Source organism: Clupea harengus, chromosome 5, assembly GCF_900700415.2.
Source record: "Clupea harengus chromosome 5, Ch_v2.0.2, whole genome shotgun sequence".
NCBI classification, from domain to species: domain Eukaryota; kingdom Metazoa; phylum Chordata; class Actinopteri; order Clupeiformes; family Clupeidae; genus Clupea; species Clupea harengus.
The window spans coordinates 19,289,567-19,316,843 of record NC_045156.1 but is presented as its reverse complement, the minus strand read 5'-3'; the positions used below and the strand labels follow the sequence as shown (position 1 = coordinate 19,316,843).

The 27,277-nt window shown below is 42.6% G+C and overlaps 1 protein-coding gene across 1 annotated transcript; it reads left to right on the top strand.

The window, feature by feature from the left end:
• The first annotated feature begins 7,191 nt into the window (after positions 1–7,191).
• Positions 7,192–20,247, top strand: txnrd3 (thioredoxin reductase 3). The gene is made up of 16 exons (XM_012829388.3): positions 7,192–7,579; positions 9,478–9,538; positions 10,806–10,915; positions 11,697–11,804; positions 11,919–11,991; positions 12,113–12,232; positions 12,524–12,666; positions 13,395–13,510; positions 14,633–14,858; positions 15,221–15,313; positions 15,775–15,851; positions 17,125–17,281; positions 17,625–17,732; positions 17,958–18,053; positions 18,233–18,367; positions 18,634–20,247. Exons 1-16 carry the CDS (start codon positions 7,463–7,465, stop codon positions 18,694–18,696), a joined length of 1,803 nt encoding a protein of 600 aa, XP_012684842.1. The 5' UTR covers positions 7,192–7,462; the 3' UTR covers positions 18,697–20,247.
• The last annotated feature ends 7,030 nt before the right edge of the window (positions 20,248–27,277 follow it).

The following is a 27,277-nucleotide window of genomic DNA, read 5'->3' as shown; positions in this document are numbered from 1 at the left end:
AGAATATCATGGCATCATGTAGAGCTCAAACTTTCGGATGAATCTGAAGCACCTGAGATTTGATTTAACTGTTTTTCAAATATTATTCACTGTTTATCAAATTTTAGATGCAAGTCTGATTCCTAAGTACTTGATGCTGACAACCTCACTGACGATCCCATTTTTTATTTATTTTTCACCATGAATGTTTAATTTTCATGTCTTTTACATGTAGAAAAACAGATTGAAACTGTTTTTTTACATTCAGTGTGAGGAATACAAGCAACCGTGGTACAGCATGTGGGATTCAGTAAGCTGATCAGCAGCCTTGCTAGTTGTTCTGGCAGATGTATAAATTACTGTATCGTTGGCGTATATTTGGCAGCCAACCACGCCTTCCTCAAGGTAGGTCAATGATATACATGCTAAACAGCAATGGTCCTAGAATCAACCCCTGGGGTATCCCCATGCTATTGGCACAGAGGGTGGATTTATCCCTACTGACCCTCACACGTTGTACACTTCCTCTGAGGCGCGAATCAAACCATTGTGTGACATGTTCGGAAAATTGGTAACTGGGAAGTTTGGATATCAGCAAATTGTGGTCGTATCAAAACATTTTTTTAAGTCTAAGAAGACTGCACCTAACATGACCTGTAATCCAGAAGATGACAATTTGCAGTCTCTGTAGAATGTTTGGGGTCTGAATCCAAATAGTTGTTGATGCAGTAAATTATTTGTCTCTAGATGTGTCTCTAGGAGTTGCTCTGCTACAATTTTTCCAGTATCTTGGAGACGACGGCAATAGGTCTGTAATTACATGTCTGGCTCACCAGATTTAAAGATGGGACCGATAACAGCCTTTTAACATCTCTCAGGGAAAGTTCTTGGTTTAATTGACAAGTCCACAAGGTGTTACTGGCTCAAGCAGTTGTGAGCTCTATTTCATTATTAGTGCAGAATCAAGATTATGGATGTCTTTGGCCTTGAGTTGCTGAGTTTATTCATAATTTTTCTGACTTTTTCAAGATTGACCTCTTTGATGAAAAATAGATTTTTAGTATTCTGGTCCACTATGTTGGGTGTCATCTCTACTAAATTAAAATTGTTTGCAAGTTCCTCTACTGACAAAAAAAAGCTAAAATGTAATTAATTGACGTGCTGTGTTTGAGGTAGTTAAACAGGTAATGTTCGTCCACAGTTTAGAGCTACTACCCTTCAATATATAAATTCATCTTGGCCCTGCATAGTTTAGTGAACACTTTGTTTCTTAGGCCTATGTAATTGAGATTATAAGTTTCAGTTTTTATGACTAAAGACGTTTTCAGGGCAAAGTCAGGTTTTTTCATTAATTGCCAGATATCCTAATTATCCTAATCCTAATGCTTCTCTTTGTTTTAGTGTATCTTTGTTAACCCATAGCTGTCATGAAAAGATCACAGCTGTTGTTCAAGTCATGTGTTTCTATTACTGTATCACAGTTCATTAGCATAGGTTCTCTTTCAAAGTCCTGCCATTTTACATTTTGGAATCCCTGATTTTATAGTTCTCATTCTTGGTAACCGGAACCAGTCTTTCTTAATCAGCTTTCTGACAACCAATGTCATTTTATGATCTGATAGGCCTGTGATCACTGATCAGATATTATGTTTGAGTTATTGTCATGGCAGGCGACACAAAAGATGTAAGAGGGATGGAAGTTTATTATGAAAGCCAAAGCCAAGGGGAAAGGGAAATAACTGGGGCAAAACAACGAAAACGGGATTCTAACGCATAAAAGATCAATAGTCCAAAACGGGAAGAAGATCAGATTTAGCAAACGGGAACCAATACACAGAAGTTACACACTTTATCTAAGGGCAAAACAAAAGATCAAGTGAGGCTGCATGGAGAGTCATTCCACGCCAAACGTGACAATTTAAGGAAAATTCCCCACTCGACCATCTCAGATTTGGCTGAAAAAATTCAAGGTTGTTCATACACTTCTGAATAGGTATAGTTATAAATATTAGCTCTCTACTCCCAATCATTTTGTCACAAAAAGATGTTTTAGGGGGGAGGGGGTGCCTGTACTTAAAACGCTTTTTTAGCAGCGTTTTCTCAAGAGCCATTTTCAAATTGATATTACTAGAAAAGTATTCAAGCTAGCTCCTTCAAACTTTCTAGGCTTAAAATATGATACCATTACTTTAAGAATATGGACTTCCACGGCTGTGGCTTGGGTATATCATAGTATTCGGGGTGCTTGAATTTGCGCGAAAATTTTACTCTACGCTCTGTTGCAGCATCTTTGAAGGCCTAAATTAATTTATTTTTTTTCAGCCAAATCTGAGACGGTCGAGTGGGAGCCATTGTCCCATTTGACATGGAATGACTCTGGAATTCTAAAACTGATTGTTCCAATCCTTCATTGTGATTGGCTAAATCGCGTTCCATGCCGTGGTAAAATCTAGCATTACCTTTCAAGTTGTCCTCATAACATTCTATGATAACATTCCATATTACTGCGCATGGAATATTTCAAAGAAAGAAAGACGTTACAAAGCTGACGCTGGCCTAGAGGGGAGAGAGATTATGGCAGTGACGGGACATAGATGCGAGTCGTCACTGAAATCGTACTGGCGTCCAAATTACAGCGAGAGGAAGGAGTGGAGCAACATCCTTGCAACATCATCTGGGACACTGAAGCGTCAACATCAAGATACCCCTGTCGCTGCACCAGCAAAGAGGAGCCCGTTTGAAAACTATTTCACTATTAATGGCGATATACAAATTCATGTGAATAAATAAGCACCCTTTTTTTGTCGGTAGCGCAAGTGTTCCATCAGGCTGTTGCGTTTATTTGGAACTATACTTTGTAGTGGAGGAAGAATGACGGTTTGTTATTAAACTATTAAAATTTTAGAACAGGTAAGGCGGCGCGTCGTGCCTAACAACTCCCCTTACCTGTTCTAAAATCAGCGCAAAACACGGCCTCTTGGGGCTTACTGCTTAAGTATAGGGCGCAGGGAGAGGAGCAGAAGAACAGAACGACCTGGGAGTCGCGGAATAGAGGTTTGGTTGATTTGGAAATCACCGGTTTTACAAGATTTTACACAAATATGACTCTGCATAGTTTTATCTATTGAGACCTCGGAGATGAACACTAACATCACCATAGAATAACAAAAAAAGAATGAAAAAATTAGCTGAAATATTGCTCCCGTTGTTGTATTCTGAGCGTTTGAATGTGTAATATGCAGGGGCGGACTGGGGGAAAAAAGTGGCCCGGGAGTTACTGTCAGACCGGCCCACTCAATACACGGCGCGCGGCCCACTCAGTACACGGCGCGCTGCCCACTCAATACACGGCGCGTTAACCACCCAATGCATCGCACGTATCGACCAGTCAGTGACCTACTTGGAAAAATACCCATACACTTAACATTATTTTGGAAGAAATTACATCATATATGTTTTTTCTTTTTATAACATTTGGATCCACCAATTTGCCTGGATGGACATACTATTGTAATACTCCAAGGTAGGTATAGTTTGCTAGATGAATAGGCTGATGGTTATACGTATAACTACAGAACATTAAGGAATGAATGTCCACACAATAAAGAAACTGGAATCAGAGGGTAGAATTAGTATGAACTATATTGTAGAAATGAACAGAATAGAACATACGATGGGGTGTGAACATCAGTGGTATCAGTAGTGTTGCATGCTGTGTGTGTGTGTAGGGGTGTTGAAGGTGCATAACAAAACAATAAGTTAAGTAACAGAACCTAAACTAACTCTGCCGGCCATGGTGCATTATAGTCACATGGTAATAAAAAACAATATCAGTATACTCATGTGTTATTATTACCTCACTATCTAATCTAGATAACATATTAACATTGTTTATAATGTTAGTGTTGTGTGTAACACGGTGATTTTAGCATAACAATCTAGCTGGTTAACTTATTTGACATAAATTATTAAAAAGTATAAGATTGACCTCTTTACAACTACCACCATGGACAGCTTGCTCATCGATTGTAAACAAGTCACTACGGCTAACATGTTAAATTAGATAATCTCGATGATAACAACAGCGCCAGTTTGCTTATTTTACCAGATCATAACGGTCTCAATTTTGGACATTTATCTACCTAACGTTAGCTAGGCTAGCTTGTAGGGAACGTTACCTCATCTGTGAAAAGCAAGCTAAAATTGGCCAAGTCAACGCCACAATTTGCCTTCGTATCACTGTCTCCAGTCGGTGCTTTCCCAAATAAATCAGAGATTTTTAAACATTCCTTCCTGCAGACATCTTTTCTTTTTCCCGCTGAGCTTTTCAGCTTCACCTTTACGTTTTGGTGCTGATGACATGCTCTTACTTTTAAAAACGACTTTGTCTGCGAGCGAGTGACGCAAGTGTTGAGTAGTGCGTTCAATTTAAGAATCCTCATCCTCAATCCGCACAGCTGAGAACACTTCGGCTGTGTAAAAACCCATTTTCAGGCGTTTATGAATCAGGTGGATATCTTTTCTTATGGTGGTCTTCCGAAGTCCATAAGAACACATTTCAGAATTTTTTTTCGAAAAATAGGCACCATGAGTGTGTATACAGACCGCGAGCAGTAGTATAAACTTCAGTCAGTAATTTAAATTATATGTGTTCTCTGAAGCATACAGTATAGTCTGTGCCGACGATATAAGAGGGAGGGCCGGTTGGTGATGAAATTGGGCCGGTGTTTTGGACCACCCCAACCCCGTCGGCCCACCGGGGATTCCCCCGGTATCCCCGATGGCCAGTCCGCCCCTGGTAATATGTGTAATCTAATCAAATGTTATTGGCGCATGCTTAATATACATTGGCCAGTGTAATTTATTGCAAGCTAGCTAGCTGAGTTAGGTTTTCAAGGTTGCAAACTTCCAAGGCTCATTGGCGTGACAAAGAATAATCAAACTTTTGATGTGAGATTAATTTATTTGGATGCTAGCCTGATACACGACTGAGGACGATTACTTTGGGCATCTGGAAAAACTAGAGTAGAGTCCATACAGAGAATACTGTGCTAGCTTTCTCTTAAACCAGCAGATTGGTCTAGTTGTTGTTCCGTGAGGTGGTGCTATAAAGCAGGGGTTTTCAACTGGTTTTGTCCCAGGGACCACCATTCTGACTAGAAATGAATCCACGGCCCACTGATGTGCCTGCGCGCGCGCGCGCACGTGCGTGTGTTTGTGTGCGTGTGTGCGCGTGTGTGCGTGCGTGCATGGAGAGAGGGGAGACCTCAGTGAGTGTAATATCTGGGCATGGTGAAGTCCACACAGCCGGTCTATTCGTGGCGAAATGGTAGATAGCGACAGTCTCATACCATTCTCTGGTTCAAGCTTTGCCCTGTACTTATTCTTCAAGTACGCCATTGTAGAAAAACCGCTCCCACAGAGGTATTTGACACCTCATTGCATTTGCAGCAAGCTCTGGAAATTCTGTCTGGCAACTTATCCAGAACTTAAGTCATATGAAAATCACGCAACATCTGTTGCATGTACTCAATAGGCTTGGCATTCAAGAAAACGTCATGCGTCTCCATATGCCGCAATAGTTTCGACGGCTTTATGGCTTCAGTTGACAGTAATGTTGAACACACGAAACACATTGGTAGCTACCTCCTCTCCTGCTCTGTCTGTCGTCACTGTAAATCCGTATTTGATGTATTCCAAATTGTGTTTTCTTTTTTTCTTTTTTGAATTTGTTTCCCTGTATCCTGTGAACGTGTAGCTTTGTTGGAAGCCTGTCCCTCTGTCGTGGCAGCCTGTCCCTCTGTCACTCTCCTCACTAAAAACCGATCTATTGGTGCTTCTGACCAGCTAACTCGACGTTAGAACGAAATGTTAGCTAAGGACAGTAGATAACTTCAGTCCTTCACCAAAAGTATTACTTTTTCGACTAAACTTCAAAAGTACACGTAGGCTATGCAGATGCTTGTCAACTTTGCGCGCGAGACTACGTTACGAATAATATGCGCGTGACGTTAGGGAGGCAATGCATTAACATTAGCAAAGCACAGGCTACCATAGACTGGATAGGTGCAAGGCTACATTCTGTCAGCGTGAATCTCCTTTATATTATTATCAGCTTGTTTTATTTTTCACGATATTCAACAGTAATCTGGAAATGTGTTGAATATCAAAGCGAATTTATAAAAAAAAATTAAAAAAAATCAATGGTGAACTGATAAACATATCATAGACTCATCATGTCACGGACCCCCTGCGATGCTGTCGCGGACCACCAGGGGGCCGCGGACCCCCGGTTGAAAACCCCTGCTATAAAGCATTATGTAGCCTAGTTCTCACGACAGGCCTCCCGCCCTGTACCCCAAGTTACATATGGTAATAGCCTATGCTGTGGCAGTGGCACAGATGCCATTCTCCGTCAGTCAGTGTACCACCAAAATAATTTTGAAGCTGTGATTTTAAGGTAAAATTGTTATATATTGTTGCTTTAAGTACACAGAAACAAATAGCCAGGTGGCATATCATAATAATATGTTGGTTTTGGTATACAGAGATTATCAAACAGCTCCAGTGCGCTAATTGACGTTTTGTCGGCACCAGAGTTCAATTGCTCTTTTTCTTGGAAAGAGACGATTCATATTTAGGAATTTTCCATTTGAATCACTGAGTAGGACAATTTCTGGATTATTTTGGTCATCCAAATGTCTGTGCAAAAACAGATTAATTTAATTTTTATATCCAGGTATCCATTGCACATCTAAGCGCTTGGACTTTTTCCTGTTGGGAGTTCGAAAGGATGCTTTCTTCCTCGCCATCCAAGGTTGTCTCTATGAAGAGAGATTGGCTGTCTATGGTTGTCATACACTTTAAAAGTGTATCTCTAATCAATTTATTAAGAAACCAATTGTCAGTCGAGAAGGAAAACCATCATCCTAGCTATTTCTGCACTTCTGTTTCTCCACCACAAGATGTCACCAAATATGGTGGGATTGCTTTATGTAGCTGTCTGCAGATGTTGCCGGTTGGTCTTTCGTAGAATCCTGTGAGAAAACACACACATTTGAAAACAGATTCAAAAACGACATAGACCGCTTAATATTGACTTTGTATTCACCATATTACTCGTTTTATCATGGTACCGCTCTGAATTAACTTCACTCTTTCAAATCGTTGTGATCAGGCACTCAGATGGACAATCTCATGTGCTTTATATGGCCCCTCTGGCTTTCTGCAAGGTAATTCGCGGGGCAGGCAGGCATAGGCAGGAGTTGAGGCAAGATGAGGACACTTGGGATACCGCTGTCAACTTGTTTACAATAGTTATCAAACTTTTCTGTCGCAGTTTTAATTGTTAGTTGTAATTTAAAGACAGTTGGCCTCTCGTTGTAATCCTTTATCCGAAGGTGAACAAGCTGATTTGCTAGCTAACTAGCTAACATCAAGAGTTGGAAGGCAACCAAAGCAGCTAGCAGTTCTCTGCTAAATCATGCCTCCCATCGAGAATGACACCGGGCGGGCAGAACTTAAAACCCGAATACAGCAGCTAATTGATTCAAACCCGGTGTTGGTTTTCAGCAAAAGTTATTGCCCTTTTTGTGTCAAGGTAAGTCAAGCCATTCATTTTACAGCGAGATCTACGGTTAGTGATGTTAGTTTTAAAGTTTAATTTAAAGTTTAATTTAAAGTCAAGGTGTTGTATTCCCTTTCGACTGCTACTTTGGCTGGTCCGTGTTCCAGTGTCGCTTTCCCGCGACGTTAGACAATAGTGTCAGCGTTGAAGGCATGTACTAGGCTAGGCATTGTCAGAACGGCTTGTCAGAACGTAACCCTTTTAATTTGTTTAGCGCACCTTGTATACTAAAATCCAGTTACCTTGGTATAATCGTTAACCTGTTCACATTATGTATGTGTGTTGGAATTTGCCGGCTAAATTAGCTTATTAGCTAAAGCTGTAGCTAATGGGAATAGAACATATTGTAGTTACTTGATAGGTTTTTAGTAAGACAGCCAAGGTGGCTAGATGATCTCCTAAAGTGGCATTTGATCAGGATACTCTTGCTGTGGGAGCTAACTAAACGTTAGTTTTCTTATTAATACCGTTAGTTGTTCTGACATGACGTCAACCAGAATAGGTTTACTGTGAATGGGTCTGTTTGAGATGACAACAGGAAGGCGGAAATGTGTCGTGTTGGATTTACCCTCTTTTGCCCGGAAAGAAATTAATTTATTAATTTTCTTCCACACGAAGAATATTGAAGAAATATGGTGACCATTGGTACCTACCTAATTGTTTTTACTCTGTCTATTGACCAGGTTAGATTTCTAAGTAGTTACTTTCTAATCAGCCAGCGGTGTTGTGCTAGTGAGGAGCTAATTCTAGATGATAACGTTATTAATCAAGCAGACCAGTGGTTTCTGAACTAGGGTAAGTTTTTTTTGTTTTCGTTAATTTTTTCCTGGGAAGTGTTTAATCTACTTGTGTGTCCAACCAATTTAAGCACTGACTAATTAGCTCAGTATAGTCGCTCTTCTATCCAGTATAAATGAATGAGTCGAGATGTTTCTCAGGGTTGTCCAATGTGTGGTAACTTCCTAAATGATTCAAGGTGTGGTCTTATTTTCTTTCACAATTTCTTGTGTACTGAACTCAAGGAGTCATTTTTACGTGTACACTGTATGTAAGTAAGAAGTAAGCAAGATGTTGCCAAGACCAATTCGGCACCTATGGGATCGCTATAGTTACGTGGTGACCATGAGTTTGCTTGACGTCTGTCTCAGAAAACCCCATAAGAAACAATTAATTTCTAATTTTTTTTTCTAAAACATAATCGAATGCATTAATAGGCTTATCATAGGTGTCAGTCTTCAATCCGGACATGTTGTTGGGAGCAAGTATCTGGGACCCCTCTTCACTTTTGAGTTTGTCAGCCTGAGGGTTTGATAACATTTCAACACCTCATAAGCATGTGTAAGCATTTTTCTTCCAACCTGCCGTTGTCAAGTCCATACACATTACTTGCCGACTTTACCTGCATGCCAGGATGGTTCGCTGGAGCGATGAGTGCGAGAGCACCTGATGAAGGGGGAGAGAAAGCGACGGGGCAGGGGCAGCAGTCCCCTCTGTGTCCGTGTTAATCAGGAACAGTGCCAAGACAAAAGAGCAGACAGCAGTCTGCACAGAGGAAAGGCCCACCGCCCTCATGATTAGGCAGAATGTTTAATATGGTGGTGGAGTAGAATGTGTGAAATATTTTAGCACAAATCAAGTGAATGCACATTTGGGGCAGGCCGTAAGACATGCCTGCAGTTCTATGATTTCTAACACGTTAATAACGTAAAACCTCTTCATCAGGAGCATCTTCCGGTAGTAATGGTTGCCCTTCACCTGTGGAAAATAGAGGTTCATAGGCTGTTACATGTTGTAGTTACGGGCTGACAGGTGCAATGTCAAGTCATCATTACTTGACAAACCTTTTTAAGCTACATTGTTGCTTTTGACAGGTGAAGGATCTCTTTAAGGAGCTCAATGTGATCTGCAACGCCGTAGAGCTTGACTTGATGGGTGAGTGAATATTTTCTATGTGCTTCAAAGGTTTGTGGTCAAATTTCCCTTCTCTTGATGTGATTGCAGTAATTATATACATTTTAAAACTTGGGTCACATGGTACTAGTACCTGGAAGTGCCAATGAATGTTCTCATATTCATAATGTTCTGCGTCGTCTCCAGCAGAAACTGTCAATAGTGTCCTTATGAATGGACGTACATACAGTAGCTGTCCTCACTGTGTCGTCACAGTCCTGTACATTGATCACGATCATCTGGGCCTGTGTTAATGATTTATTTCTAAGAATGAGCTGGTAGACCTGCCCTTACTTCTGCCGGGAACGTTATCAAACCTGCTGAGTCACTCCCATAGTTCTACTTGGCAGCGTTCCACATCTAACAACCATCCGCCTTATCTGCCAGGATATCGCTCACGTTGTCTCTTACTGGATCTGTTGCTCTCACTAGTGCTTTCACTATTACTACCTTTTTTTTTCTCTCCTCACTTTGTACTACACATTTACTGCATGCTTTTTTTTTTTTTTTTACCTTTTTCTCTTGGTTGGATAGGCAGATTGTTTCAAGGAGTTGTATTTTAGTGAGGACTGGCAACAACAACAAAAAAGTTTTTTTTTTTTTTTTTTTTGGTCCTTGTTCTCTCACTCTGGCTGTTTTTTCTAGAACAGCTTGTCGTTAGTTGACATCCTGTTTGATCTGTTGGGTGGTCTCTGGCCTCTGTTCCCTGGGCACTCTGAGACAGGAAGCTGGGCTTGAGTAAATGTACATGTCCACTAGTAGAGCTTCACCCCACCCAGCCAGGTGTGACATGACCTCATCCCTCCTATCTATGCATTTACCTACATGGTAAACCTGTAATGGTAACCATGGTAATCTGTGCAGGCATTGTTGGGATGCTATTTTTAAAGTGGATGACATGACAAAAACCTGTAACTTGCCCTATCAACAATTCTGGCTCATGTGATGGCAGTGCTCTGTGTTCTTTGACTGCAGAATTTTCCTTCTATGGATGTTTCCTTCTGCGTCATTTGTTTAATCAACAATGGAATGGAGTTAGACAGGCCTTAGTGTTCACATATACAGGTGTGATGTTTATTAACGCACTTTCCTGGTTTTGGCCGAATGTTCGTAGCTTGGTGAGGTTGCCTGAAGGAGCACGTGAGGAGCAACACTAATGTGTTTCTGCACAGGAAGAGTATTGGATTGCATCACGTTTTTTCCCTTCCATGTGCAGTAGTAGCAGATATGATTTGATTTTTCTTTTCAGCGGATGGCAGCAACTTACAAGACATGCTGATGGAGATGACTGGCCAGAAAACAGTCCCCAATGTCTTCATCAACAAGACTCACATCGGTGGCTGTGACAAAACCTTGCAGGTAATTTCTCTTGCAAAGGCACACACACACACACACACACACACACACACACACACACACACACACACACACACACATAGTTCTGTCATATCGGTGCACAGTCTGAGCACCTCAGGCTGTATTTTTAAATTACATAGCAAAGTATTTTAGGTTGATCATAAAAACAGCCACAATCAAAACATTAAAGACAAAACCAACCGAACATGCTGAATGGCTACTTGTTATGTGTTGAATTGTCACGTATACATAAAACTGGTTTGTACTGATGTAATGAGGCCCACCTCTGTTTGTGCGAGTGGCTGGGCACACTTTCACTTCAGAGTGAAATGCGGGGTGCTTTCTGGTGACACAAGGTTGAGTGGCTCTCTTCAAGTCAAGTAATTTAGATCGGGCATCATGACTGAGGCAGAATAGAACACTTGTATTTCTTTTCCTGTGAAGAGGGTGAGTCTTTAAAGCTTTCTGTTATCATACCAAGAAAGAGATTTTTATCTCTTTATCTGTTTGACTTAAGATGAAACAAACTGGATTCATTTCAAATTAGATGGTTTTCTCATGCAACATTAGTGCAATGGTGAATCAGTCCATATATCTGCTACCTTACTCATAATATCCACTTGTTTTACAAAACTCGCTCTTTGAAGTTTTAAATGTTTTTGGCCCGATTGCCATTAATTATACATGAGTGCTTCGGCCCTTAATGGCCACGGCTATTTATTGCCCCTTGATGACAATGAGAATGGAGGAAGCGATCGCCATGGTAACCCCACTTGTGCCACAGGCCCACAGAGACGGCCTTCTGCAGCAGCTGCTGGGCGGCGAGAACGAGACCTACGACTATGATCTCATCGTCATCGGAGGAGGGTCGGGCGGCCTGGCCTGCTCAAAGGTAAAGGGCTTCATCCCCACCACCACAATGTAAAGTCATATAAAAATTCTTGAGATAAATGTCAGTTACCCTATGAGGTTTGATGGGTGTTAACTTTTTCTTTTGGCATGTCAGGAAGCAGCTTTGTTGGGCAAGAAGGTGATGGTGCTGGACTACGTCGTTCCCACACCGCTGGGGACCACCTGGGGTGAGTGAAGTGATGGTGGCTTAGAGAACTACATCCTCAAAACTTTTTAGTGACCTAGGTGAAGCTCCCTCAGCAAGCGCTCTGTTAGAGTGTCCCCTTCTCTTCTGCCCTCCTCTGTCAGGTTTGGGGGGCACCTGTGTGAACGTGGGCTGCATCCCCAAGAAGCTGATGCACCAGACGGCTGTGCTGGGCACCGCCATGCAAGACGCCCGCAAATTCGGATGGGAGTTCAGTGAAGCCGGTAGGTTGACACAACTTGATTTGTGACCCATCACGTAACTGCGCTATTATTGATGGGTATGTGGGAGGTAGTGTTGGGAAATTGTGTGACTTGACAGAGTTTGTTCCTCCTCAAGTTTTGGTTAGTCTTACTGGGGGAAGTGTAGAGCAGACAGGACAGGCCTGTATGAGTCTGCTCAATGAGGAGAAAAGGGGAAGAGTGCCCAGCATTATGACTTCAAACCAGACAGTCGGCAGGAACTAGTGATAAACTTGTAATCATTTTGAATCATTCCCTTCCTCTTCCTCACAGTGAAGCATAATTGGGAGACCATGAAGACTGCGGTGAATAACTACATTGGCTCGCTGAACTGGGGTTACAGGGTGGCCCTGCGGGATAAGAACGTCAACTACGTCAATGCCTATGCAGAGTTCATCGAACCCCACAAAATCAAGGTCATTCTCCACATACTGTCTTTCATCTATAGATTGAGTGTTTTGACTGAAATTCACCATACTGACTGTTTGCAAAACCAACGAGGCAAAAAATAGCTGAGTCATGCAGAAGCTTTCTGCCAACCAGGAAATGCCCAGAGGGTTGGGCTAGAATGTTGGCATGCCCACAGGTTTATACCAAGTTGGCATCACGTGGAAGCGAAATGCCGTTTCTCAATAAACACGTCCCAGACCTTTCTGGGATGGTGTTATGCCGTAAACCCTCAGCTTTGGCCCATCTGAGAGGGGCGGTTTTATAGGATCATGCACTTGGTAATGTGAAGCATTTGGAAGCAGAACGGTCGACTTGTGTGTGTGAAGGGAGCTTACCCATGCACCAAAGGGCTTATCTCGCGCAGGAATTTGACCTATGTGCTGGCTAACCCACCACCCCCTCTGTAGGTTCCAGTGGTTCCCCTATTACCCGAAAGCAATTCCCAAAGGATTACATGCTCTTTCTCTAGTAACGTACTAGTACAGTCACTCAAATGTCATTCAACTTTTAAAGGTAGATCCCCAAATCCAATTGCTCTGGAATCTGTTGTAGACATCCTCTTCTCTATGTTGTCCATCTTTTAATCTTATATCGGATGTGTGTGCTGTGTTTACCCTTTTGATTGGGTGGTTGATGTTTGTTATGCCTTGTTTGTTGTTCTCGGTTGCTAAACCTCTGCGCTGATCTCCCGCAGGCCACTAACAGGCGAGGCAAGGAGGTGTTCCACACGGCGGCCAGGTTTGTGCTGGCCACAGGGGAGCGGCCTCGTTACCTGGGCATCCCCGGGGACAAGGAGTACTGCATCACCAGGTGAGGCGCGGCTTTAGATTAAGTCGGCTTCCTGCTCCTCTGGAAAGTGTAATGGGTTGGCATAAAAAAAATGCGCAATCTTTTTTTTTTACTTTTGTATGTGTTCATGTGTGCGCTATAATTTTGTAGATTGTTAGTTCATTGTAGCAAATGGCAGTGAGCTCTTGGGCACTATAACACTTAAAGAGGGTACTTGTCATTCAGCTGGACTGTGATTGTGAGCTCTTGGCTAGCTTCACGGGGGGAGTTAATGCCAAAGTGGTGACTGGGGTGCAGAGGCTGATTGCCCTTGAATTACCCGTAGTTATGAGAATGTCAACATGTTTTTTAGAATATGATGTAATGTGTATTTAAACACAGACTAATCCCCTAGTTTGTGACTGGGTGGTAATTGACACCGAAGTTGTTTTGTCATTCCAGGTTTAGGAGTGGGTTTGCTGTAGTTTGTTGCAATTATTCTGTGTGTTTCTGTTAAAGTCTAAGTTTTGTATAACTGTTTACAACTCCTCACTTGATAAGGAGAATGTGAGGTTGTTGTTTTTTTTTAAATTATTATTTGCTCAACACAGCGGATGGAAACGCAGTCCTTTAGTCACATTTTAATGAATGTGCTTCAAATATGTAAGAGTCTTGTGTGTTCGCGAGGGGCTGTGGTGTAATGTCTGCGGCACGCATTCTTATTGATCTACGTGCTATTCAGCTTTTAGTGCAGGGCTATCGTTACCAGGCAAATTAAGCACACCTGTGTGTCCAGCCTACAAACATTTGGTGCTTTTCTACCGCGGGTGGGGTGGCGGGGTGGCACTTCCCAGGTGGCGTAAACGTTCACGAACCTTCACGTGCAATTCACGAACTACAGTCCTACAAGTGACTTTTCTGAGCATGACAAAATAATGATTTATTTCTCAAGCGGCTGCACCAGCATTAGACGTTAAACAACAGTGTTTCTAGATAATGTTAAGATTACCTTATTTGACAGGATATGTGGCAAGATCCCCCCCCCCCCCCGTAATGTAGCAATCAGTAGCCATTGTGGTTTACTGTAACAGTAGAGATTGAAGTTTAACTGTAGTCTTATCTCTGTCTTTTTTTTTTTTTTTTTGCCCCCTTACTTCTCTTCAGTGATGACCTGTTCTCCTTGCCCCACTGTCCCGGGAAGACTCTGGTGATTGGAGCGTCTTATGTGGCTCTGGAGTGCGGGGGCTTCCTGGCTGGTCTGGGGCTGGACGTGACAGTTATGGTACGGTCCATCCTGCTCCGCGGCTTTGATCAGGACATGGCCAACCGGGCCGGAGAACACATGGAGGAACACGGGGTCAAATTCCTGCGGAAGTTTGTCCCTGTGAAGGTGCGTGTGTTTGTGAGCCGACAGTTACAAAGAGTGCCTACAGTACATATTCACTACCCGTGTATTGCTGTGGTTTGATTTGCTGAGTAATCTTGTGCAATGGGGGTTATGCAATGGCCTTTCAGATAAGGGCAGCCTTAGAGGGGGGGAAAAAAAAATACAGGAACTTGTTTGATTGTAACGCTTGACTGTAACAGTGAGTTCTCAAGGGTACACTATACTTTCACTTCTAATTTATTTTCTACTCTCTCTCGTGTGTGTGTGTGTGTGTGTGTGTGTGTGTGTGTGTGTGTGTGTGTGTGTGTGTGTGTGTGTGTGTGTGTGTGTGTGTGTGTGTGTGTGTGTGTGTGTGTGTGTGTCAGGTGGAGGAGCTTGAAAAGGGCACCCCTGGCCGCCTGAAGGTCACGGCCAAGTCCACTGACAGCGATGAGATCTTTGAGGGAGAGTTCAACACTGTAAGTGGTATAATTGCCCCAATTATACTGCGCCAGTCAGCGCCAGGCCTCAGTAAACTTTTCCAGTCAGCGTAACTCAGCATTGTGTAATTACAAAGCCATGCCCTTGTGTTGTCCTTGTGTGTTGTCTTCAGTGTCAGACAAACACACACATAGAAGTTTTGTGAGACTCTTGAACCTGCACTCTCCTGCGTAATGCAAACATTGTCAGGATTTATTTAGTCTTAGTTATTTACAATGTTTGATGAAAAATATGAATATCTTTGGGACTAGTACATTCACCTATAAGCCTAGAAGGAAGCAGTTAAATGATATACGGTTATGATGCATATGCTGATTGAGTGCTTTTCATTGGCCCATGTGGTGAAATTAATGTTTTTTTTTTTTCCTGTATTGACACTTCTTGAATTGTGCATGTTGAGAGGATCTTCTGTATTTATGTGTTTCCTGATCTCTCTCAGGTGCTGATTGCTGTGGGGCGTGACGCTTGCACGGGGAAGATTGGCCTGGACAAGGCTGGTGTCCATGTCAACGCAAAGTGAGTCCTTCCTCCGCTGTTTCCTGACTCTTTGTCCCCATTCCAGCTCACTCAGGCACTCTGCTCTGGGTTATACTGCGCCTTTAAACAGATCCAGAGCCAGGCCAGGGCTGAAGTCAGTCATGGTGATTCAGCAGAATTGCCACCCGAAGGTGTGTGTGTGTGTGTGTGTGTGTGTGTGGTGAGTGAGCCCATTTTAATCAGAGAACATGAGTGAGATTGAGAAGTTGGAACCTGTGCTTGCAGATAGATTGCCTTGGACGAAAGGGTTCATCTTTCATTTGCAGACGTGTGAGTGTGTACGTGTGCTAACAAGTCTGTGTGTGTGTGCTGGGTCACACACACCAAGTGTACAATTACAGGCTAATAATAAAGACAAACACACACTTTATGACTCATGTGGAGGAGCAGCAGCAGTAGGGAGAGGCTATTTATGAATGACCAGAGGCTGTTAGTTTGTGTGTGTGTGTGTGTGTGTGTGTGTGTGAGAGAGAGTAACAGAAGGGTCCATCTAGCTTTGTACTACAGCGATTAGGGCAGCACGTGAGCCTTAAGCGGAGCCATCATATGACTGTCTGAGCCCTCACCTTTTTTTTTCCTTTTTTTTTTTTCTCCCCAGCAAAAAAATTCTGCTGCTGCGTTCTTTTATTTATTGATTTTTCTTTCCCTCGGTCACTGCTTTTTCAAAAGGACTACTTTTTGTGCAATAGTTTGAGAGCTGCATCCTGCGTATTGGACAGTACAGTAGTCTGCACTTTGACGTTGTGGTCCTAAACTAATGTGAACCATGCTTGAGGCTGCAGGACATGGGTCTTGTGATCAGTGGGGAATTAGTACTTGAGCATGCGTATACACACACACACACACACACACACACACACACACGTTCTGTCTCTCTCACACACCGCTAGCTAGACTTGGTTCATACACAAACCATAGTAGGGTAAGAAATACACAAATGTTGGGTCAGAGGCTGACTATTTAAAAAATAGACCCTTATTATCTTATACATCAGTTGTAGTACAGCTTACATACGATGTCAGATAAAGCAGCCTTAAATAAATAGCATTCCCATGGATGGATAGGCGGGCCAAGAGTCTGATTGATTTGTAAATAGCTTTCATGAATTAACCCAATGTGTGACTGTGTCAAGCGTGCATGCAAATCTCTACATTGAGTAAAAGCTACAGCGTTGTTTCCATGGAAACTCGCCACCCCATCAGGGTTGAGCTGCGGATAAGGCCAACATTCAGTCTCCCTCCATCCCTGCCAGGAACGGAAAAATCCCAGTGAACGATGAGGAGCAGACGAACGTGCCACACATCTACGCCATCGGCGACATCCTGGAGGGCAAGTGGGAGCTGACGCCCGTGGCCATCCAGGCTGGGAAGCTGCTGGCTCGCCGGCTGTACAAGGGCGGCACGCTGAAGGTCAGTCCCCCCGGGTCCTCAGTCACCCTCCCCACTCTCCCCTCACCCCAGTCATTAGCCTGACTCACACTGTCCGTCTCCACAGCCTAATGGCATCCTTTCTCTATAGTTCATGCCGTTAGCATTGATTCACTTTATGGCCGCATGAAGTGTATAATTGAATTGCTGGACAACTAATGGTGACCTAAAGGAGTTTGGAGCTTCAGAATATAAATCAAGACTACATTTTACAGAAGAAAAAAAAAAGTGTACAAACTCTAATCAACATGGAAGTTACCTTGGCCTCTGTATTACAGACCTGTACTTTTGAATGGCTTCTGCTCATGGCCATGTTTGTCTACAGTGTGACTATGTGAACGTCCCCACGACTGTGTTCACCCCCCTGGAGTATGGCTGCTGCGGCCTGTCTGAGGAGAAGGCGCTGGAGCTTTATGGGCAGGACAACATCGAGGTGAGCATCAGACAGGATCGGCGTATGTGAGCACACACACACACCCACCCAACTGAGATTTGACTACATGACGTTCAGGAGGCATGTGGTTCATAATGTTTGGTCTGTGTGAGTTCAGTCCTAAAGGAGTTGAGGCTACGTGTTGTCTTATGGATAGTCATGGTCATGTTAAAGAGTGTGAAGCCAGTCTCCGGTCTAATAACGCTACTGAATGCCAATCTGCAGATATACCACAGTTTGTTCTGGCCTCTGGAGTTCACAGTACCCAACAGAGATAACAACAAGTGCTACTCGAAGATCATCTGCAATAAACTGGATAGTGTGAGTATCACCCTGGGGCCGTTTCTGATTTGCATATGGTGGTAGACTTGTCCTTCTTTCTGCTTTCCAGTGTGCTTTGTCCTCTGCACTAATGGAGCTCTCAAATATAATGGCCTGTTATCGCAAAAACATGAATCCTAAGCTTACATGAGTGTTGATGAGGGATTGTTTGGTCTTAGGAGCGTGTGGTGGGCTTCCATTATCTGGGTCCGAATGCCGGTGAGGTAACTCAGGGCTACGGCGCTGCCATGAAGTGCGGCATCACCAAAGAGCAGCTGGACAACACGGTCGGCATCCACCCCACCTGTGCAGAGGTGAGTCAGCGCCCCCCACCTGCAGTTTCCCCAAGCCTCCCATCAGGAGGCACGCGTGAGCCAGAGCGCTCACTTATTCTCATAGATGAGGAGGTTACGGATATAGATTGGCATCTAGTTTAGTTCATTTTTTTTAGACTACTAGCTCTGCTCTTGGCGTTTAGGTTCTGTTATTTGTTTATGCAAATCATGGTTGGAAGTGTTTTTGGTATACATCATACCGGTTCATCTTTTCCTGTTTGTCTTGTCTCTGTTGCCTCTTGTAGATCTTCACCACGATGGAGGTCACCAAGAGTTCGGGTGGAGACATCTCACAGGCCGGCTGCTGAGGTTAAACCCTGCTAGTTTAACGAGCTGCTCCTTCTGCTCTTAGATCAGCCTCTGCTCACACACACACACCTACCTCTGCTTTGCCCTCCTCACCCATAACTGCCCCTAGGTCAGTGCAATCTCAGGTGATCCCCCAGCCAAACAACCCTGACCGGTCTGGTTTTAACCACTCACACCAGAGCTAAGAAGCTATCGATTCCAATGAGACCCGGGTGAAACTTAACCAACAGCGCGCTTTTTTTATTTTAAAGAAATGCACTCCCTGGGGGGGGACCAGTGCTTCAGAACTTGAGTGGCCACGTCGAACGTGGACTTTTGTGTTCGGGTCTCCGCTAACCAGACCATCCATCCACCAGTCAGCTGAAGCTGAAGTAGGTGGCTCTTGAGTGGTCGGGGAGTGGGAACCCAGATGACGCAGTGGCCCAGAGCGACCTGGCGTTTCACTCCCAAGGATGTGGAGGAGGGTCGAGATGAGGTTAGGTTTGGTGGTGTGTTGAGGGGCGGCTCGTTAAACAGCGGGGTTACTCTGCTGCCGTGCAAATCCTCTGGCTCATTCTCAGGCGTGTGCCGGCGCTCTCCTCTCTTGGAGCTCGGTGCTTTATGATGTCTTGGCCCTTAACCCAGTCACTGCGGTGGGCTAGGACTGATGTCCTTCTGAAATGAGATTAGAGGTCAAATTACGTCCAATTCACACACACGCTTACACGCACGCACACACACACACATACACACACCTGCGTACTAATGTTCTTGTTTGTAGATCTGCTGTCATACAGGTACACCATAGTCAAGGCTAACTAGAGGTCCAGGTTCTTTTGGAATATGAGTCCACCAGTTGATTTGACTTGACAGCTCAACATTCCAGGTAGTGTTTTAAAACCATTTTCTAAACCCCCTTATCAAAGCTGTAAAATTATGCATGTGTTTTTGTTTTTGTGAGTCTACAACTACATGCAGATGTACTGTTTATTTGCATCAGGCAGGGTTAATATCAGGTTTTTCCCTTCAACCAATATCTGTGTACCAAAAGGTGCATGTTAGACTGGAGTAAGATCAGGTCGTATCACTCACACACACACACAACTACATATACATATTTTGGTCACACTTACAATACAATACTTAAAATATTTTTATTTTAATATTTGTCATTTAATTCTCCCTGTTTTTCGCCACTTTGCAACGCACTTAGATATGTCAATGAGATATATTTATATATAAGTATATGATATTAAAACATGGATTAAACGGAATGTTCATGTCAATGGAGGGGCATAAAGAAAAGAAACTCCTTTCTGATTTTCATTAAGGGGTTTAGCATATACCTGTTTGTACCTGTTTGATCTGTTTATTTGCCTCTGGCATGTGTGTTTATATAATGTATCTGATCCTGTAGTTCTTCTGATTGTTAAGGACAGTATTTAAAAAGGTACATTATTGCTGATGTGATGTCACTTAGCAACAGCGCCAGTTAAATGTACAAAGGAGCCTTTCCATGACATCACTGTTCTCAGAGTAATTATCTCTTAATAAAAGTTATGTACACAACACTGTCGGCTTTGTGTTTTTCATTATTTATGGAAGAAGGATATTGACATACGAGCTGTTCTGCCAACTGCTAGGGTGTTAGTGGGCAGGATATTCAGGGTTTTGAAATGTTAACCATTCAGTTTTCATCTTCTGCTATCTTTCGTCATGTTCAGGTTGGCTAACTTATCAACTTTCAAGTTGCCTAGCACTTCATCTTATCTGTACCTCAACTTTAATTTTAGCATGGGCTCTTCCTACCCAGCTTCTTACTACTTGCACAGCCCCTGTTTATGAACACAAGGGCTAACTTTCCTGTATGTGCAGTATTTTTGTGTCTACATCACTAAATATGAAATAACAGTGTTTGGTGACCAACACTTAATGCTACACTTGGCCTGCGCAGCACGACATGTTAGAATGGTTTTACCATCCATTCAGCAACAGTATTTTCCATGACTGCGTTTTAATCAGTTGTGTTTATTTCTGTGCGATCGAACAAAGGCCCAACACCTGCCCTGTGAAAGACTGATGTAAAGCTCCTTTCATGTATCAGGATCTAAAGCGTGTCAGCTGATGCCGTCTCGCTCCCTCCCTCTATCTCTCTTTCTCTTTTCCTCATCTTTATGCATTTATTTTGATGGGGTAATTGTGCTCAGATCAAACAACGTGTGACTGGTGGACTGGTGTGAAGCCTTTGTCTGGTTTTGTGTACCTGAGAGGTCCGCTTCATTGCCCATTCAGTTACCTGCGCAGGTGCGTCATGGCAACATGATAGCCTCTTTGCAAGGGATCGTGATACCCCACTGCAGCACCCTGAATAGGAAGTTCTTCAGGAGGAAGGTGAAAAGAGAAAATAAGGAAGATCATATTCAAGCCACATACTTTTGAGGACCGGTTATTGTGTTCATGTTCCTGCTACTTTCCTTTTTTGCTATACAAGAATACACTATAATTGAAGTCTACTTTTTTGAAAAGGCCTTTGTTATAGCCAGAGGCCAAGTCCATTGGACAATCACCAGTCTCCCGAGTTGGCTGTGACCAACCAACAATGTAACAACAGATTACCTCCGCAGGATCAATGACTGGGCCAAAAATGGTGCCCATACCTGAAAAACCTTGTCTGAAAAACAACTGTTTTAAATACTGAACTGTTGAGTTTTAAAAGGCACTTCCCTAGTTTGCTTCCTATGATTATTTTTTTAATAGCATATATCTGGTAACACAGTAGTTACCGTGTAACCACTCAAGTAGTAGTTTAATTCAATTTTATTTTATAGCGCCAAAACAATAGCATTGTCTCAAGGCGCTTGTTCGCACACAGTAGGCCAAGACAAAAAGACTGCTCTACAATCGTTGGCTACAGAGTTTACATAGCACATTTACACTCCCTTCACATAATCTGTCACACATTGAGAATTAGTGGTTTACGCTGTACATAGTTATGCAACTACATTCAAAACAGGGCTTTATTCAAAAAGGAATATTTGTTTGTAACAGTCTATTTTTAGTTTAGTTTTTAGTTAGTGTTTTAGGTAGGATGAAAGATTGAATGATATCAAATATGTATAAACCCACTGTTTATTAAAGGTATTGTGCAACGCGATTTTATTCTTGAAGCCTACACCATGAACCATTAGCATTCATCGACTGGAGCAGTGCTGGGTATTTAGCACCCAGATCAAACATCTAAATTAAAAGCGAAATAGCCTACATTAATAGCCAGAATGAAGTTTCAGGACACAACAACCCCGTTTTTAAAAGAAGAACCTTCTTTTTAAGAAGACATGTGTGACATATTCTTAGACTGAATGAGTTTCGTGTCAAATATCTACCCCTCAGTCAAATTCCACTGTCAAAATTTAAATTACATAAATCCTAATTTCCGGGATATTAGGCCACTGGGTGAAACGGTGTGAGAGCAGGGGGGAGGATAAATGGGGTCATGTGTGAGGAAGACACATGGGGGCACACTCTGGCGCGTGTAGGCGCAATGCCACCACCGCATATCTTAAAACAAGTAACTTCTTGTTAATCTTGAGGAAAACATGTTGCCGAGACGAGACAATTCTAGCCCACACATAGAGAACATGGCTCCACAAAAGCTTGGGAGACAGGGTTACTGACTAAATATAAAGCCATCTGAGCAATTATTGAATAAATGGCTTCCCTCGCCCAGAACAGAACAAAGTGGTTATAGCACCCACCGGTGCAAACAGAACATGACAACGACGCTGATGTTATCTGCCATTCTTATTTCGTTTCAGTTCAAACTGTGTTGGTTCACTGTAGTTTTTACTTATGTTTTACATGTTTTTGAAAAATGTATTCTGTTAACATGAGCTGTAGCCTACCATCCATTTAATGTGCATGTGAATAATCAATACATCTTCAATCCTATCTGCCTATCATGCCTCTGTTTACTTTAGAAGAAGGAATTGTGCCGCAATCATTTGCTTTATTTAGTCTTGGGTCAGTCTTCCCATCCAACCTAAAGTGCTGTGTCACTGTGAGACCGAGTAATCTAAAGTCAGCCCCTCCGGTAAGGGAGAGACTGGTGTATAGATAACTCTTATCATCTGGTTAAGTTACTGTGCGATTTTATTTTCAAAGGGCTGACTCATGTGTTGTAGCCCACATGTAAACATACATATTGTTTATATTCTTTTGTAATATTATGCTATAGTGCACTATAAACAACAGAAACCATCTACAGTTCGCACCAGGACAATTTGTAACTTGCGGCAATTTCATCACATTCAAACTGTCACATTCAAACTGTCTATTACTGTTTATATAACCTACCACAATGAAGTATGTTTGTCAGAGGTGGACTAGTTTTCAACACACTAGCGTTGTCTTAAGTTTTCAGTCGGGTTAATGATTAAGTGTACTCAGTCATTTCCCAGTCATACGCTCACAATTTCCTTTTAGCGGTAAGTGAGGCACGTTTGAGGAATTCCTTGCAACATTCAGGCATCACTTTTTTCTTTTGAGTAGGCGTTTTCATCCGCTGTGCAATGGCTTTGCTGTTTTTCCTCTATTGTGTTTATCACAGTTTGCTGTCAGCGTGAAAAGTAATGAAATAGCGCCCCCCACTGGAGGGTCTTCATGATGTGGTAGAGACGTTGTGCTTACAAAATATGTACGACAATATTTTTAAAGCCCTTAACATAATTTTCACTACCGAATTCCCCGAGTTTATGTGGTATGACCTGTGTTAAGGAAAAAGACAATAAAATATGTCTAATGTGCTGTCCTAGCGTTTTATTGGTTATTGAGCCACCATGATTTTTTCCCATTTACAGAGCCAGGACTGTACGAAAAACGGAGTTATTTAAGAACACAGATGCAACAGACAGCTAGATGATCGTGAAGAGCCATTCACTGTATTTGACAAAAGGTGTATTGTATTTCGAATTGCAGGCTTTTCTTTTGACGTTAATCTTTACTAAAGAAAGTTGAGGAAGCTGACTACATTGCCACTAGATGTCAGTAGAGGTCACCGGAAGATGCGAGGTTGTCTTAGGTAAACTGTATGTTGTCTAAAGATAGCATTCACTTGCAACCAGCGGTAGTTGATGATTGAGGACAGTGAGTTAATTGTCAGAGACACAATATGCTAACCCTCAGCTCAGATGCTCAGCTTAGATGCTTTCTCTCAGTGTTTAGATATGGTGAAAGAAAGGACTCCGCACACAGGGGCTGATGCCAAAATAACATTGTATTAAACTGGGGGGAAAAACATAGATCGAAAAAGTGTAAGGGGCCTTACATGAAAAGAACAAAGAAAGGGACAAATGTTTCGGGCTTTGCCCTTCCTGTTTGAAAAAACAGACAGACAGACTCTTTCCCTGAGTGTTTAGGCAGACACTGCCTTGTATGTCATCAGTGAATCACTATTGCGTACACTTGCATACACACTCACAAACACTTTACAAACACTCACAGATGTAAGGCAAAATGGTTATTACTGCATATCAAAGAAAACAGACTGTATTGGTTACAGAGACCGGCATTGCCTACGAGGGATTGCATATGCCAACATAAACTACATCTCAAGTGACCCCCTGCTTACTCTCACCACCCCACACCCTCCTTAAAACACCCTGTTTCCCTACTTCCAGAGGACAGATTTGAACTCCAGGCCATCGGACTTACTTACAGCACATAGTTATAAATATTCCACTTTGCACATTTGCTTGCCTGCACTGTCTACTGCTCTTAGCACTGTTTACTGCACTGCTTACATAAAAAATCAGCCATGACTGCAGCTATTGAAACAGCTGGACTATTGAACATGACTGCTACAAGGCCAATGTGCAAGACTGTTGTATACACCCGTCTCTCACTTTTTCACATAAATCCTCAATTTCATCTATGTATAAAGCGTTATGTTTTGTTTACATCCTATCCCATCCAGTGGCGTAGCGGGGGTTTTGGCCCCCCTGTGCGGTAGCCAAATTCGAATGCTGATATGAAATATGAAAACAACCAGTAGACACATCTATGTGTATAATGTTCTTCAAAAACTTAGCATACCCTGCTTGAAAATGTTGCAGAGTGCAGTCCAGAAGTAAAATTTAGCACTAAACAAAAGACGTTCCACCAAGATGTTCACACGCGCAGGTCGTGGGAGATTGTTTACAAACTGTCGAACTAATACGTTGCAAACTGGACGCTTGGGAGACCGCGCTACTACAAAACAGCACCATATTCTAAATTCGGCAATTTGGGAAAACAACTATTATCAAAAAAATTAAAATAAAAATCACAAGAAAGTAATACAATTACAGTATTGGCCGCACACCCCGCACACCCCACGCTACGCCACTGATCCCATCTTTATTTTAACTTTTGAATATTCTATATTTTATATAGGTACACATAGTGCTTTAATTGCTGAGCTGACCTGTTTTCTCATCCAACACATTTCGCTGTACCGTTGACCTTGTGTTAACTGACACATGACTAATAATGAAAAACTGGAAGTGAAGCTGAACTAAATCCACTTAGATGAGGAATGATAAGGATAAAGTCAACATGCTGTAAACTTGAGATGGTTTCCACTTTTTGAAGATTCTGAAGACTCCAGTTGTGTAATTAAATGTCACTTCTCTCAGGTTACAGCATGAAGCCCTTTTCTCAAACCCTTCATTCCTTTATTCCTCCTTACTACTTAATATACTGTTGCTCATTTGAGGAACTCTGCATTATTCATTATTCATGATTACATTCACTGCAACCTCAGGCCTGCGTGTGTGTGTCCTGTGTCGCCACTATATATGCACGTGTGTGTTACTGTGTGTCGTTTGTGCGAATAAAAAAACTGACTGGAGTCAGCCTTGTTTGTTTTTTTGTTTGATTAGAAATGAGATGAGTGCCAGAATGTTCTAGCCAATAGCATTTGGGATATTTAAATGAACAACATTATCATGGCAATATTAAGAATTTGTGCTCCTCCCGCTCCTCTCCCCCTGCAACTCTCCAGCAGCTGGGCCAGATGGAGCACTGTGAGCAGGACTAATGAGAGACAAGTCCCTCAGGAATGGCAGAGTTGTCTCAGCTTGCCGAGTGCAACAGTGGTTCAGGAAGTAGAGGAGTTGATCAGCAATCGGAAGGAAGCTCACCAAGTGTCGAAGTGTCCTTGAGCAAGACACTGAACCCCCAACCGCTCCCAATGTGCAGGTTGGTGCCTTGCATGGTAGCTTCTACCGTCAGTGTGTGAATGGGTGTCTGAGGCATTCATCTGTAAAGCACTTTGAGTGCTCTATGAGTAGAAAAGCGCTATATAAATGCAGTCCATTTACCATTTACTTAGGAGACCGAAAAGTAGAGCCATTTAGGAATAGTTTATAATGTAATACGCATGTAATAGGAAGTCTATATCAAAATAAATATCAAACAACACATGGTCTTTTTATTGAAGTATAAAGATTTCCTCAAGCGTGCCCTTTGTTAGTATGTTCTGTCCACACATTTCCTTCTATATAATACAAAATTGTTTGCCACAGTCATATCTGCAGTATCATGTTGTTTCACTAGAGGAATAATACAATTGCATCCGTATAACATATAACTCCCAGAAAGGCTAGGCACAATATCTCTTCCTGCTTATATCAGAGTACCTTGTTAATTACCACATAAGCTGAGAGGGTTCCTTTGTGTTTATGTGTTAATCAGTATTCCAAGGAAGGGTGTGGTGAACAGAATCCTCAATGACAAATTCTTTTGCAGGGAGAGCTTTCCTCACAACGAGGCTGTTTATTGTTTATGTCGTAAGGCCTGGTCTTCAAGGTTGCAGCCTGGTATTGGGTAGTTGCAGAAGGAACGGCACGTTCCTTTAACAAATACCTCCTCTTGTCATGGGGGGAAATGTGTTTGCAATGAATCTAAAGTCTAACGCAGGTTTTCACAGGATGGCAGAGGTATGGAGAAAGGATATTATGGGGTCTTGGCTTAGTGATGGGAGTGATCTCACCCTGTCTGCTCAATCAGAACAGCTGGCTGGTCACTGTCAGAGGCACAATGTCCAAAACAGGCTGTTTATTGTTTACTAGACATGCACAACTTTGCAAATCTTTGGACATGAGAACTTCTTGATTTTGTCAAGCTGTTCAATCACCTCTAAACTTGGTGTCTAAAGGGGTTTGCAAAGCTTTGTACAAAACAGCCATTTAGTTCACGGTATACTCCAAAGGCATAATGACCTCATGTTTATTTCACATCAGGGACCCATTTTCTGTTCTGCATCCACCTTGCCCATGATGGTTGGTGAATATGTCAGTACCTTAGTTTACTGCCCTTCACCCCAATCTTCTCTTTTCCTTTTGTCATTATCTCCTATGAGAACGCACGCACAAACACACACGCACGCACGCACGCACGCACGCACGCACGCACGCACGCACGCACGCACGCACGCACGCACGCACGCACGCACACACGCACACACACACACACACACACACACACCAAGATTTCTCACTCAAAATCGCTTCACAGATTTTTCTGGCAGCAAGCAATTAGCTCATTCTGAGACAGAACACAAAT